Here is a 15,545-nt window from a genome sequence, read left to right on the forward strand (position 1 = left end):
TGTTGGGTGTACCCAATCAAGAAGAAAGCAGATGTGTTTGAAGCTTTCAAAGTTTACAAAGCGTGGGTTGAACTTGAATCTGGTAAAAAAATCAAGTGTTTGAGGAAAGATAATGGAGGAGAGTACACTGGTCATCAATTTGATAAGTTCTGCAAACAAGAAGGTATCAAAAGGCAGTTCACGACGGCATACACTCCTCAATAAAATGGAGTGGCAGAGCGGATGAACAGAACCTTGTTAGATAGAACAAGGGCGATGTTGGCAACTACAAGCTTGGGAAAATCATTCTGGGCAGAAGCAGTAAGTACTGCCTGTTATGTGATAAATCGGTCACCATCAACTACAATTGAGTTGAAATCGCCGATGAAAATGTGGACTGTAAAACCAGTTAATTATTCTGACCTTCATGTATTTGGAAGTCCTGTGTATGTAATGTACAATTCTCAAGAAACGACAAAGTTGGATCCGAAGTCCAGAAAGTGTTTGTTCTTGGGGTATGCTAATGGAGTTAAGGGGTATCGTTTATAGGACCCCACGGCCCACAAAGTAGTCATCAGCAGAGATGTTGTCTTTACGGAAGACAAAGATCTTGAAGATGTTAGCACTTCAAAAGAAACTACACCGATACAGGTTGGAAATGAATTTCATAAAGATTCTTCTGAAGCAGTACCAGAGGACGATGAAAATCAAGTAGTCGTTGATGAAGCTTCAGCGACTCGTATTTCTAATCGGGAACAAAAACGTCCAGGGTGGCACTCAGATTATATTATGGAAAGCAATGTTGCATATTGTCTTCTAACAGAGGAAGGAGAGCTAACAACTCTTCGCGAGACACTAAATCATTCAGATGCATCTCAGTGGATGACAGCTATGCAGGAAGAAATTGAAGCTCTTCATAAAAATAAAACATGGAAACTTGTGCCATTGCCGAAAGGTAGAAAACATATTGGAAATAAATGGGTGTATAAGATCAAGCGAAATGGCGATGATCAAGTGGAGCGGTATCGTGCAAGACTGGTGGTTAAAGAATATGCTCAGAAAGAAGGTACAGACTTTAATGAAATATTTTCTCCTGTGGTTCGACTTATGACAATTCGAGTAGTTCTAGCAATGTGTGCTACATTTGATTTGCATCTAGAGCAGCTAGATGTGAAAACTGCATTTCTTCATGGAAATCTTGAAGAAGAAATTTATATGCTACAACCAGAAGGTTTTGAACTACAAGGAAAAAAGAACTTGGTTTGCAGGTTAAAGAAATCTCTGTATGGTCTCAAACAGGCGCCGAGATGCTGGTACAAGAGATTTGATTCTTTCATAATGAGCCTTGAATATAACAGACTTTATGCAGACCCTTGTGCATATTTTAAGAGGTTTGGGGACAATGATTTTGTTATTTTGCTGTTATATGTAGACGACATGTTGGTTGCAGGCCCCAACAAAGATCGTATTAATAAGCTGAAGGCTCAATTGGCTAGGGAGTTTGAAATGAAAGACTTAGGTGCCGCAAACAAGATTCTAGGGTTGCAAATTCACCGAGACAGAGATAATAGGAAGATTTGGCTTTCTCAAAAGAATTATTTGAAGAAAGTCTTGCAGCGCTTCAATATGCAAGATAGTAAGCCAATCTCAACCCCACTTCCTACCAATCTCAAGTTATCCTCCGTTATGTGTCCTAGCAGTGAATACGAGAGGAAAGAGATGTCTCGCGTACCGTATGCATCAGCAGTGGGAAGTTTAATGTTCGCGATGATATGTACATGACCAGACATTGCACATGCAGCGGGAGTAGTTAGTCGGTACATGGTGAATCCTGGTAAAGAGCATTGGAATGCGGTAAAGAGGATCCTTAAATATATCAAGGGAACCTTAGATGTTGCATTATGTTATGGGGAACCGAAATTTATTGTCAAAGGGTATGTTGATTCAGATTATGCAGGTGATATCAATAAAAGTAAATCTACCACTGCATATGTTTTCACACTTTGTGGTGGAATAGTAAGCTGGGTTTCAAAACTGCAATCAGTTGTGGTGACGTCAACAACAGAGGCAGAATATGTAACAGCTACTCAAGCTACTAAAGAGGCAATATGGTTAAAGATGTTGTTGGAGGAACTCGGGCACAAACAAAAGAATATCACTCTATTTTGTGACAACCAGAGTGCCTTGCGTCTTGCAAGAAATCTGACATTTCATTCAAAGACAAAGCATATACGAGTTTAGTATCACTTCGTTCGTGAGAAAGTGGAAGAAGGAACCGTGGATGTGCAGAAAATTCATACTGATAATAATGTGGCTGATTTTCTAACAAAGTCAATCAACCGTGACAAGTTTGTTTGGTGCCGTTCCTCATGCGGTCTAGCAGAGATGTAAGCAACATCATTGGCAAGGAAGGATTATCGTGTGAAGATTTATTGGGCTTTAATCAAATCTTCAAATGGGAGATTGTTGAAATATTGAATGGTTGGTGTTGAATGGTTGGTAGGTATATGTGGTCAAATACCACATGTGTTTTATGCAATATTGTGAATATTAAATAATAATTGGGTTGGTAATTGGTTGGTGCTAACTGGCATTTGGTTGGTGCACAAAGTTGAATTTGGCAACCATAATACTCCGTTGAAGACTTTGCTTCCTCACCAACTCCCTTATTCATGTACTATAAAAAGATGTATCATGTAGTTCATTCTTTGCATCCCAAAAATACTTCTTCAATCTTATGTACTAAAAGAATTAAATAGAGAGTTTGTGTTAATCTCCTAATTACAAGAGATATAAAGATTGGAACTTATCCTTGTAATTAGAGAGAAAGTGTAATTCCTATTTTTCTTATTAGTGAAACGTTTCTTTCCTTTCCCGTGGTTTTTACCCTATTGGGGTTTTCCGCGTTAAATCTTGGTGTCCTATTATTGTCGTTATTTCAATTATTACTAGCAGTTTGCTATAATTCAGTGTAGCTTTTCTCAACATCTTCTACATATTTTGCCATGTTCAACACCCAATTAACTCCCATGCTAACCCATTCAAGCAATCTCAGTACAAAACCTCGAGTCGTTGACAGCTCCATTTGCTTACTCAATAGGCTTAGAGTTACCTCCAGTAAATTTTTACACCATTGCATCTAGTTATTTCAAACTATTATCTCTTCCAGTTGAGCCTATTCTCCCTCAGGCATGTCGAATGTAAAATAATAAATAACTTGCTAGAATGAAAGTTAAGTAAACAAACATGTATGAAACAATTGAAAACTAGACATGTATTGGGTTAAATTTTCTTACTCTTTCACCATGATAATTTCTCTAGTATTTATACTACATTACAAGAGTAAATGACAAACTAGCTTTAATAAAAGAGATATGGACAATCTCAATATTAAATTAAATACAAGATATATAAGAGATATGCACAATATCTACAAGATATATCTTGTGACAATAGAATCCATTTAATTAGATTGCACTAATATTTTAACACTCCCCCTTAGTGCAAACTCTCGATCAATAATCCCCAACGTTTCTCAAAATTCCATGAACTTGGTTTTCATTAGAGCTTTAGTAAAGATGTCGGCTACTTGAGCATTTGTCCTTACGTTTGCTAGCTCGATTTCCCCGCTAAGAACCTTTTCATGAATAAAATCATATCTCATTTTTATATGCTTAGTACGGGCATGAAACACAGGATTCGAAGCAAGCTTGATTGCACTTTCGTTGTCACATTTCAATTTGACAACATAATCTACTCTTTCAAGTATGTCACCAATCAATTTTCTTAACCAAGTACATTCTTGAGCCTCCATTGTTGCAGCTATGTATTCCGATTCCGTGCTAGACAAAGCAACAACATCTTGCTTCTTGCTACACCATGAAATAACAGCGAAACCCATGTTAAAATAGTAACCCGAAGTTGAATGCCGATCATTTGCGTCTCCCATCCAATCTGCATCCACGAAACCATTTAACAAAACATTATCACACTGCTTATACCACAAGTCATGGCCTATTGATTCTTTCACATAACGAAGGACCCTTTTTGCTGCATCAAGATGAACATTAGTGGACATTGCATAAATTGTGAAATAATGCCAACCGAGTAAGCAATTTCCAGCCTTGTGATTGTTAGATAGATCAAACTCCCAACCATTTGTCGGAACAACTTCACATCCTTGAACTCTTTTCCTTGATCTTTCTTCATTTTGAGGTTTGGTTCCATTGGAGTAGTCATAGGCTTTGACTCCCCCATGTTGAAACATTCCAAGAGATTTCTTGCATAACCCCTTTGAGAGATAAAGTATCCGTTTTCTAATTTATCAACTTCCAAGCCAAAAAAACATCCAATCTCCCCCAGATTCTTCATTTCAAAACGAACCAAAAGATCATCACTTAAACGAGAGATTTCTGACTCGTTTCCTCCAGTGATAATCATGTCATCAACATATAATAACACCAAAACATGGAAACCTGATTCTTTCTTTACAAACAAACTAGAATCCGCATCAGAAATCTTAAAACCACAAAAGACAAGGTATTGTGCAACCTTACCATACCAAGCTCTCGAAGCTTGTTTCAAGCCATAAAGAGCTTTCTTTAACCGGCACACATATTCTGGAAATTGATTTGAAATGAACCCAATAGGTTGTTCCATGAACACCTCGCGATCAAGCTCTCCATATAGAAAAGCATTTTTTACATCAAGTTGCCACAATTTCCACCCTTTGTAAGCCGCTAGTGAGATTATTGTTCTCACCGTTACCATTTTAGCCACGGGGCTAAAAGTTTCCTCATAATCAAGCCCATAACTTTGACAAAAGCCACGAGCCAAAAATCGAGCCTTGAACCTATTAATGGTTCCATCCGAGTTCTTCTTCAAACGTTAGACCCATTTGCAAGTAACCGGTTTACATGCTTCCTATTTCTTGACAAGCTCCCAAGTTTCATTCTTTTCCAATGCATCAATCTCCTCTTGCATTGCTTTTCTCCAATCCGGAGAATGTTTAGCCTCTTCATAACATGTTGGTTCTTCGGTTAAGCCACGTGAAAAGAAACAAGTTGTGACTGTGTTCACCTCATAGTCACTTAGATGTCTTGGTTGTCTCTTTTCTCTTGTTGACCTTCTAACTTGAGTTGGTATTTCTTCACTAGGTGTCTCTTCTTGAGTTTGAGAAACACCATCATTCTCACTTTCTTCTTGAGTGTCGAAGCTAGGAAACATAAATTTGTAATCACTATTTTCTGCACCATTTTTGCTTGATTCAGAAAATTGAGAAGACACTTCATTAAATACCACATCTCTTGAAGTGGTAAAATTCTTTGTTTCTTGATCCATACACCTCCAACCTTTCCTGTGAGAATCATAACCAATAAAAATACACTTTAGAGCTTTGGGGTCAAGTTTGGTTCTGTTAGCTTTTAGAACATGAACATAACAAATAGAACCAAATACCCTAAAATAGCTTACATTTGGCTTTTGGCCATAAGCTAGCTCAAAAGATGATTTTTGTGTACCTGGCCATGATGGTAACCGATTAGACACATGACAAGCACATTCAAGTGCTTTTGCCCATAGCTCCCTAGGCAACCCTTTATCATGTAACCAAGATAAGCATATTGAAACAAGGTAAGCAATCTTTCTTTCTGAAACTCCATTTTGTTGTGGAGTATCTGGACAAGTCATTTGTCGAGAAATACAATTTGTTTTACAATAAGTAAAGAAATCATTTGACATGAATTCTCCACCATTATCATTTCTAAGAGCTTTTACCTTTCTCCCAAATTCTGATTCTACTGCTTCTTTGAACTCTATGAACTTTGATAAGTCTTCACTTTTCTCCTTTAGGAATTTCACCCAAGTAAACTGAGAATAATCATCAATTAACACCATTACATAGCGATGACTGCTATAACTTGGTGTTTTTGTTGGCCCCATCAAGTCTGTATGAATTAAGTCAAGCAAACCTTGTTTTTGATTTGTTGACTTTTTATATGGAAGTCGGTGTGACTTTCCATATTGACATCCTTGGCATATTACTTCTTCACCAACATTCTTTAATTGAGGAATTCCATCAACTAGCTTATGTGAGAATATCTTTTGCAACATTTGATATCCCACATGGCCTAGTCTAGCATGCCAAATAGCTCCGTTGTCGGTTTGACTTGTTTTCTTCACATAAGCCTCACCTGCGGATAACACAAACAAAGAACCTTTCTTTTCTCCCATGAAAAGAACATCACCCACAATCTCCTTGACATTCTTAAGGACTTTCACATCCGTTGGACCAAAAAGAACATGTTTTCCAGATTCGGTAATTTGAGGTACCGAAACTAGATTCTTGGTCAATTTAGGAACAAGATAAACATCTTCCAAAGTAAAAGTATTATTATTAACGTCAAGAATAGCATAACCTTCCTTTTTAACCGATGAGTTGAGTTGTTGACCTTGATTACAACTCGATTTTGATTGTGATCTCTAACGTCATGAAGAAGAGTTCCATCACCGGTCACATGATGAGAGCAACCCGAATCAATAATCCATTGATTCTTCTTAATAACCGTATCAATGGTAAAACATTGCTCCCATTTGACTTCGTCATCATCGTTGCTTGAACAAGCCACGTTTGCTTTTGTGACTTTAGAACGACAATATCTTTTGATGTGACCAACCTTCCCGCACTTGTAACATGTGGGAGGTTTCTTCTCATAGTTACTTTTGTAACTAGTTTGCTCTTCTTCTTTTTCTTTGCTAGAAGAACCTTTCTTGAAGTTCTTCCCTTTTGAAAACAATACCGCATCATTTTCAAATCCTTTGACCATTTGCTTGGCCAAAGCTTCTTGATTAGAGAGTAAATTATCCAATTCTTCAACCGAAGGTTGAGTAGCCCACCCCTGAATAGAGGTTATGAACGGAACGTACTCTTTCTTCAAACCGCGAATTAAATATCTTCGCAACCGATATTCACTGATTTTCTCGTTTGTATCAATCTCTGAAATTTCAGAACAGAGAGTTTTGACTCGTAAGAAATATTCAGAAACTGGCATACCTTCTTGTCTTGAGATTGCTAACTCATTTTTCAAGAATTGCAACCGTGCGGTATTCTTCTTGGTAAAGAGTTTCTCAAGAGTATCACAAACATCCTTTGGCGAGTTAAGATCACGAACGTGTTCTATGAACTCTTTGCTAATTGATGTCCTCAACGCAAAGAGAGCCTTCCCACACTTGATCTTCCATTTTCTTCGTGACTCGCCTTGCTCAAGAGTTTCTACGGGAATTATGGAATCACTTCCGGCCACAAGTTCCCATAGGTCTTGACCTTGAAGATAAGCTTCCATACACATCTTTCAATACTTGTAGTTGTTGCTTACAAGTCTTTCCATACCATTGAACATACCTCCATTGTTTACATTTGAGACTTCCATTTATGATTAGCAAGAAACTAGTTTACACTTTGAGTAATTGCAACCAAAGTTTAACTTAGGACTAAACTTATAACCAAGTTTATAACCAAGCTCTTGATACCATAAAATAATAAATAACTTGCTAGAATGAAAGTTAAGTAAACAAACACGTATGAAACAATTGAAAACTAGACATGTATTGGGTTAAATTTTCTTATTCTTTCACCATGATAATTTCTCTAGTATTTATACGACATTACAAGAGTAAATGATAAACTAGCTTTAATAAAAGAGATATGGACAATCTCTATATTAAATTAAATACAAGATATATAAGAGATATGCAAAATCTCGACAAGATATATCTTGTGACAGTAGAATCCATTTAATTAGATTGCACTAATATTTTAACAGAATGAGTGGTGTATGCCACCACATCTTTGGTTATCTATAAATGAATCGAGGCTAATCAATACTATAAGTATCAACAATACATACAAACATGTGAAAAGCCTCGATTCATTTGCAGATAACCAAAGAAAAATCTGGTCAAATACACCACTTGTATATTAGACATACGTGAGGGAGAATAATCTCAACTGGAAGAGTTAACTGTTTGAGATAATGAGACGCAATTGCGTAAAAATTGACTGGGGGTAAATCCAAGCCTATTGAGTAAGATACCGAAGATGCCAACGACTGGAGTTTTGCCATGTTTATGTTTCACAGGCCAAGGTGACAACAATGACAACAGCGACGACAATGAAGGTGGCGACAACAATGGTGAAGGCAACAACGACAGTAATGAAGCCATTTGAAAGCTTCATAATTTCCCATGCTTAAGATGGTCCCACTAACACTGCATTAAAAAGTTAAAAAATACATTTGTGAAATTTCTCAAGCACCCATATATGTAAATACTAAGCATATATGTTAATATTGAGACACTTCTTAAGGCTGAAAATGAATGGAGATCTCGAATTGTTCGGTTCACAAATAATGCCAATATTAGCAAACAATTATATCATTTTTGAAGGATACTACATTCTTTCTTTCATTAACATGAACAAAAAAATTAACAAACCTGCTCCATATGCTCTTGCGATGGAAAGGGTAACCTTAACAAAAGGCCCAACAATTATATCATTTTTAAAGGCACACACCTAAATCGTTAAAATTATCAATACGTAATCGTAGGTATAATAATTAGGTTAATCAGATGATACCTGATATAGTGATATATATAGGCCGGCCCTCCTAGGTCATGATTCGCACATATATGCACCATAACAATTTGAAATAATAAACACCACTCGATATCACACAAACTATACAACAGGATCGTGTATCAATTATCTACAACAAACACAAATCGATAAGCTAGCTAGCATTTCATTATCATTCAAATAAAAATTTCAAATTACTGTTTCGAAACAACATCAAGGGGGAAAAAATTACAATGTAAACCAATTATGCAGAGATTGGAATCAACAAAATTTCTAAGAGTTATTTAAGTACAAATATCTCATAAACGAAATAAATTAACAATAGAATCATCTAACGAGACATATGTATGTATATGTATATATACGAATAACTTACAGCGAATGTAGCTAATGACAGAAACAAATGTTAATTGACATTAATGAGAAACAACATTGATCGGTCTTATTTAGGTTTACAGTCAGAAAATGATGAAAATGATATAGAAAAGTTAAAAACAAGTCAAATAAAGTCAACTACAAGTTCAAGGGTTAATTTGTAAATAGTTTGTAGAATAGGGTCTGTTCTTGTATTTTTCATAGTTAGGTTGTTAGTGACGGTTGAGCTGTTATATTAGGGCTCATAACCATTTCAGTGGTAACTTAATCAATTCTGTAAATCTGTACATCAAATCAATGAAACTGATTTTCAAATTCTGTTCAATTTTGATCATGCTGAACTTCTCATGGTATCAGAGCGTTTGAGTTCAGCTATTCGTTGCTCAATTTGATCTCATTTCGTCCGGCGTTCGCTTAAATTGAAATAGATCTGGCGATTTCACTAAAATTGAAATCAATGTGTTTGATTTCGAATATCTGGATTTCTGTACTACTTCCGCAATCATTGATTACTCATGGATCCGCAAGTGTTTCAAAATCCTTTGTTTCTTCATCCTTCAGATGGTCCGGGATCATTGCCGATACAAGAAAAGCTAATTGGAGCTCAAAACTATAGGTCATGGAGGCGATCAGTTGAAATTGAACTTTCAACCAAGCATAAGCTTGGATTTGTTACTGGTACAATTGCGAGACCTGCAGATGACCTACTCAAGCAGATCAATGGGACATGTGTAATAACATGGTGATTAGTTGGTTGATGAACTCTGTAAGTGAATCAATTGTTAAGTCTATCATGTTTATTAGAAATATCCCCACACTTGAACGTTGCTTATCCTCAAGCAATACAGAACTTGAAATTAAATCACACTTCACTCGAATCACTTTTTTATTCTCACACTTTATACATTAGTGATTTTGATACAGTGGTATAAACAATGATAGTAACAATGTGGTTTACAGTCCCATATGACTATGAAAATTTAGATCCTTTAAGGAAATTGGATCTTTATGAAAATATTTGATCTTTTGAAAAATTTATTCTAGATTTTACCCTAGATAAGTTTTCCGGAATAACCTTTCACCGGTGTTGCAAAATATTTTTGTGGGTTTTGTGGGTTTCAGATTTGAAAATTTTAGTTCAAAACTTGCGGTTTTGTGTCACCCACTTGCTAACCTTGTATTAGGAAAGCAACACGTCCAGTATACTTGCTCCGTATATTACCTTTCGGTAAACTACCGTCCGGTTGTAAAGGAAAGCGTTGAACAAGCAACTGTTAAGGCAATGTCTAAAGACATGCAGATGTTCATGGTGTGACGACCCGGAAATTTTCGACCAAATTTAAACTTAATTCTTAATTGATTTCGACACGATAAACAAAGTCTGTCAAGTTGAGTCTCAACAATTTTGAACTGTTGCATATATTCAATTGACTTTCGACTGCTCTCGACGATTCACGAACAATTAATTGTAAATAGATATGTGTGTATGTATATATAAATAATAATTCGAATTATAAGTTGAAGTATTATATGTTGTTGTTATAAAAAAAATTAATAAAATAAAAATAGGATATTAAAATAATTATTATTTAAAATATATCTCTATATATAAATAAAGTATATTAAAAATAAATATCAAATGATTGTAATACTCGTTTGATGTTTCGATTGATATTAAGCAAGTTAAATTCAAACTTATGTAATTTTAAAATAAACGGGATTACGAAAATGAGTTCTATAAATTTTAGGCTTACCAAAAATGTATTTAGGAACTATTTGTTAAGTTTTAACACTTCTTATACTTTACCCATAAATGAGAGGGACAGTTGATATAATTTTTATTTAATAAATTAATGATCAAATTTTATACCATAATGACTAAAATAAATAAATATAGTTAATTTAAAAATATGGGATTTTTCTGAACACTTGTATCCGCCACTGTTGAGCAACGGAGTACGAAAGTCAGCCCGTAATAGATGACGGCTAACAATTCACACGTTTCTTATATCTAAGATATTTTTTTTTTATTAATAACTGTAGTTCTGAATGAAGTCTCCTTTCTCACTCACATATACTAAATACATGTCACACTAAACAAAATCTGATAATTGATAAAGCTAACATAAAACGATTTTTGTACGATAAAAATATAATAGCTCCTAGAAGTAATTTCAAATTTCTTGAGATGATCTGTCATGACTATTTATGTTTAATTAATAAACTAGTGGTCCAGGAATGGTGTTAGTCATGGACCACATTTTGATTACTCTGTACATGAAAATAACATAAACAACTCAAATCATAAACTGTGGTAAATTAAAACCTTATTTCTTTATTAATATCGGATGTCACAATTGAAAATTTAAAAAGGTCCGATGGCTTCACTGTATGGTTGTTATGCATCTCTTTCAATCCCATTCAAAGAACAATAATCTACATAATATAATACATATATATACATGTGACTAAATGTGATAGACACCACTCTTCCATTCTTTCTTTACTTATATTATGTATTTCCTATAACACATTACTTTTAACCATGGTTCCTAGCTAGTAAATGTTTAATCCACAAACCCACAGCCACCACCATTGTCGTAGGATACCGGCTGCTATGCCTCTTCTGTTTTTCGATTACAACCGAACCACACACCATCATCGACCCATACCACATCTCCTTCCCTCTCTACGATTCCTCTTTGTGACAACCAAAACTATCACTAGCTAGACCACTCTACAAACCCACCATCTCTACGCCACCACAGTTCACCTTAACTCTTCATCTCCATAAACCCGTTACCCTGATCATCATGAAACTACCACAACCATCCCTTGTTGTTGCTGTAAAACCATCACTGTAGACCACCATGAACACCATCTTAAACCTCAAACCAACCGTCACTCTCTCACCTCTTTCTCCCTCCTTCTTCTTTGTGAAACCATTATCACCACACCTGCAACCTACAACTACACCTATTATTTTTCTGTGTTCTTTCGAACTAGACTGCTGTACCGGTCTGTTTTTAGTTCTAAACCGATAATGACGATGATACGTGAAAACAACAAAGAATGATGAGGTTTATGAGGAGATGATGGTACGTATATAGTAAAAGAATGATGGTGGCGTGTAATATTAACAAATAAAAGTAGTCGATTCACAAGCATAAAGGTGGTGCAACTTGATATTATAATATAGTATAATTTGTTTTTTTAAGTAAGCAAATGGAGCATGGTGGGAATTGAGGGCCATCGGTTTGAATTGTTAATGGAATACGTTTTTTTTATTATTATTATTCTCACTGCCCATCGATTTCTTCTAGGCCAAGCACAGAATTTCCTTTTGCATATTGGGCTCTTATTAATTGATTGAACTATATGGAATGGGCAGTTGACTTGTGGTAGTAATTGGGCTTAGATAATTTAATGGGTCGAGACCCATTGTATGTTTTCTATTAGGACGAGAGGTGGTTAAGGTTGATCATGTTATGGTAAAATGGTGATCGAATGATACTTGGTGAAATGAGATAAAGATGATGTTAAGAGAATGAAGATAATACATGATTTTGATGATGATATTAATTTGATGATAATAATAAATAGATTAAGATTTTGATACATAGTATGATAAGGATAATGATTTTAAGATTAACAATTTATATGATGAACCTAATAATGTTAGATGATGGTATATGAGATGATGATAATTTAAAATTGAAACCCAGCATAAACTTCTGTTGAGATTGAATTATAAATTGGTGAGGGTATTACTTGATCATGAGATGTGGTTTAAAGAAGAAAAAAAACGGATTGAAATACGATTTATATTTTGATTTTTGAGACTGAAAGCAGAAATGATTTGTCAGCGGATTGGTTAGGATGTTATCGGGTTAGCGGGACGTCGTGGGTTCAAACCTGAACTTGGGCATTTTTTAGGGACTACTTCATGAGGTTCGTGAATCCGAGGCTAACCCTGCATTGTTCAGTTCCGTTGTATATATATTTTTACTACAAAATATCGTATGGTGAGTTCATTTGATTCCCTTTTACTCTTTACACTTTTGGGACTGAGAATACATGCGCTACTTTTACAACTGCTTTATTAAATGCTTTTGAAATACATTTTGAACTGCGATTACATGAAATGCTTTTATAAATGTTTGACGAGATAGACACAAGCAAAACATTCCTCGAATGAATTATTATGCAGACAGAAGTTCTGCGGATTATTATTGAATTATGTGGACATGATAATTTCCACCATTGAATTATATGGACATGATACTTGCCACCAGTTGATGTGAATGTTATATATCGAGAGAATGATTTTATACACAGGTTATGTGTATGTTATTTTTGTGCACAAGATATGTGTACGGTTACTAAGATTTATGAAAGATGATTTCGTACACGAGAAAGGTGTACTATATTTAAAAGATATCGCATGTACATTACAGGTGGGTATAGGATTCGGGCCCATTTGTACCATGCAGCATTTAAATCTTGTGGTCTATCAAAATGATGAATTTTATTGTTTACGATAAACCTATGAACTCACCAACTTTTTGGTTGACACTTTAAAGCATGTTTATTCTCAGGTATGAAAGAAATCTTCCGCTGTGCATTTGCTCATGTTAAAGATATTACATGGAGTCGTTTATGGCATATAGAAGTCAGTTCATCGCGATGGTATCAGATGTTATTGTATTCGTTCAGGAAGATTTTGGACGGGGTATGATATGTGGTATCAGAGCGGAGGTCTTAGCGAACCAGGTCTTGCATTAGTATGTCTAACTGATAGTTGTTTAGATGCATTAGTGAGTCTGGACTTCGACCATGTCTGCATGTCAAAAGTTTTGCTTATCATTTCTTGTCAAAAATTACCTGCTTATCATTCTTAGTCTAGACACATCTTACTGCATTGATTGCATGAAAAGTGTATAGACAAAATTCATATCTTAGCGTATCTGCTAATTTTAAATGTCCCGTTCTTAATGATTAAAAACGTTCCATATTAATTGATTTCGTTGCGAGGTTTTGACCTCTATACGAGACGTTTTTCAAAGACTGCATTCATTTTTAAAACAAACCATAACCTTTATTTCATAAATAAAGGTTTAAAAAGCTTTACGTAGATTATCAAATAATGATAATCTAAAATATCCTGTTTACACACGACCATTACATAATGGTTTACAACACAAATATGTTACATCGAAATCAGTTTCTTGAATGCAGTTTTTACACAATATCATACAAACATGGACTCCAAATCTTGTCCTTATTTTAGTATGCAACAGCGGAAGCTCTTAGTATTCACCTGAGAATAAACATGCTTTAAACGTCAACAAAAATGTTGGTGATTTATAGGTTTAACCTATATATATCAAATCGTAACAATAGACCACAAGATTTCATATTTCAATACACATCCCATACATAGAGATAAAAATCATTCATATGGTGAACACCTGGTAATCGACATTAACAAGATGCATATATAAGAATCTCCCCATCATTCCGGGACACCCTTCGGATATGATATAAATTTCGAAGTACTAAAGCATCCGGTACTTTGGATGGGGTTTATTAGTCCCAATAGATCTATCTTTAGGATTCGCGTCAATTAGGGTGTCTGTTCCCTAATTCTTAGATTACCAGACTTAATAAAAAGGGGCATATTCGATTTCGATAATTCAACCATAGAATGTAGTTTCACGTACTTGTGTCTATTTTGTAAATCATTTATAAAACCTGCATGTATTCTCATCCCAAAAATATTAGATTTTAAAAGTGGGACTATAACTCACTTTCACAGATTTTTACTTCGTCGGGAATTAAGACTTGGCCACTGGTTGATTCACGAACCTATAACAATATATACATATATATCAAAGTATGTTCAAAATATATTTACAACACTTTTAATATATTTTGATGTTTTAAGTTTATTAAGTCAGCTGTCCTCGTTAGTAACCTACAACTAGTTGTCCACAGTTAGATGTACAGAAATAAATCGATAAATATTATCTTGAATCAATCCACGACCCAGTGTATACGTATCTTAGTATTGATCACAACTCAAACTATATATATTTTGGAATCAACCTCAACCCTGTATAGCTAACTCCAACATTCACATATAGAGTGTCTATGGTTATTCCGAAATATATATAGATGTGTCGACATGATAGGTCGAAACATTGTATACGTGTCTATGGTATCTCAAGATTACATAATATACAATACAAGTTGATTAAGTTATGGTTAAAATAGATTTGTTACCAATTTTCACGTAGCTAAAATGAGAAAAATTATCCAATCTTGTTTTACCCATAACTTGTTCATTTTAAATCTGTTTTGAGTGAATCAAATTGCTATGGTTTCATATTGAACTCTATTTTATGAATCCAAACAGAAAAAGTATAGGTTTATAGTCGGAAAAATAAGTTACAAGTCGTTTTTGTAAAGGTAGTCATTTCAGTCGAAAGAACGACGTCTAGATGACCATTTTAGAAAACATACTTCCACTTTGAGTTTAACCATAATTTTTGGATAT

The 15,545-nt window shown here is 34.9% G+C and overlaps 1 protein-coding gene across 1 annotated transcript in view; it reads left to right on the forward strand.

Annotated features, from left to right (window-relative positions):
• The first annotated feature begins 9,501 nt into the window (after positions 1–9,501).
• The window catches only part of LOC139849472 (uncharacterized), a 53,032-nt gene continuing 46,988 nt past the window's right edge, over positions 9,502–15,545 (forward strand). Inside the window, exon 1 of the mRNA XM_071839131.1 lies at positions 9,502–9,717. Within this exon, the coding sequence (XP_071695232.1) occupies positions 9,502–9,717 (216 nt within the window). The remainder of the gene's footprint in view (positions 9,718–15,545) is intronic.

Source organism: Rutidosis leptorrhynchoides, chromosome 1 (genome assembly GCF_046630445.1).
Source record: "Rutidosis leptorrhynchoides isolate AG116_Rl617_1_P2 chromosome 1, CSIRO_AGI_Rlap_v1, whole genome shotgun sequence".
NCBI lineage: Eukaryota > Viridiplantae > Streptophyta > Magnoliopsida > Asterales > Asteraceae > Rutidosis > Rutidosis leptorrhynchoides.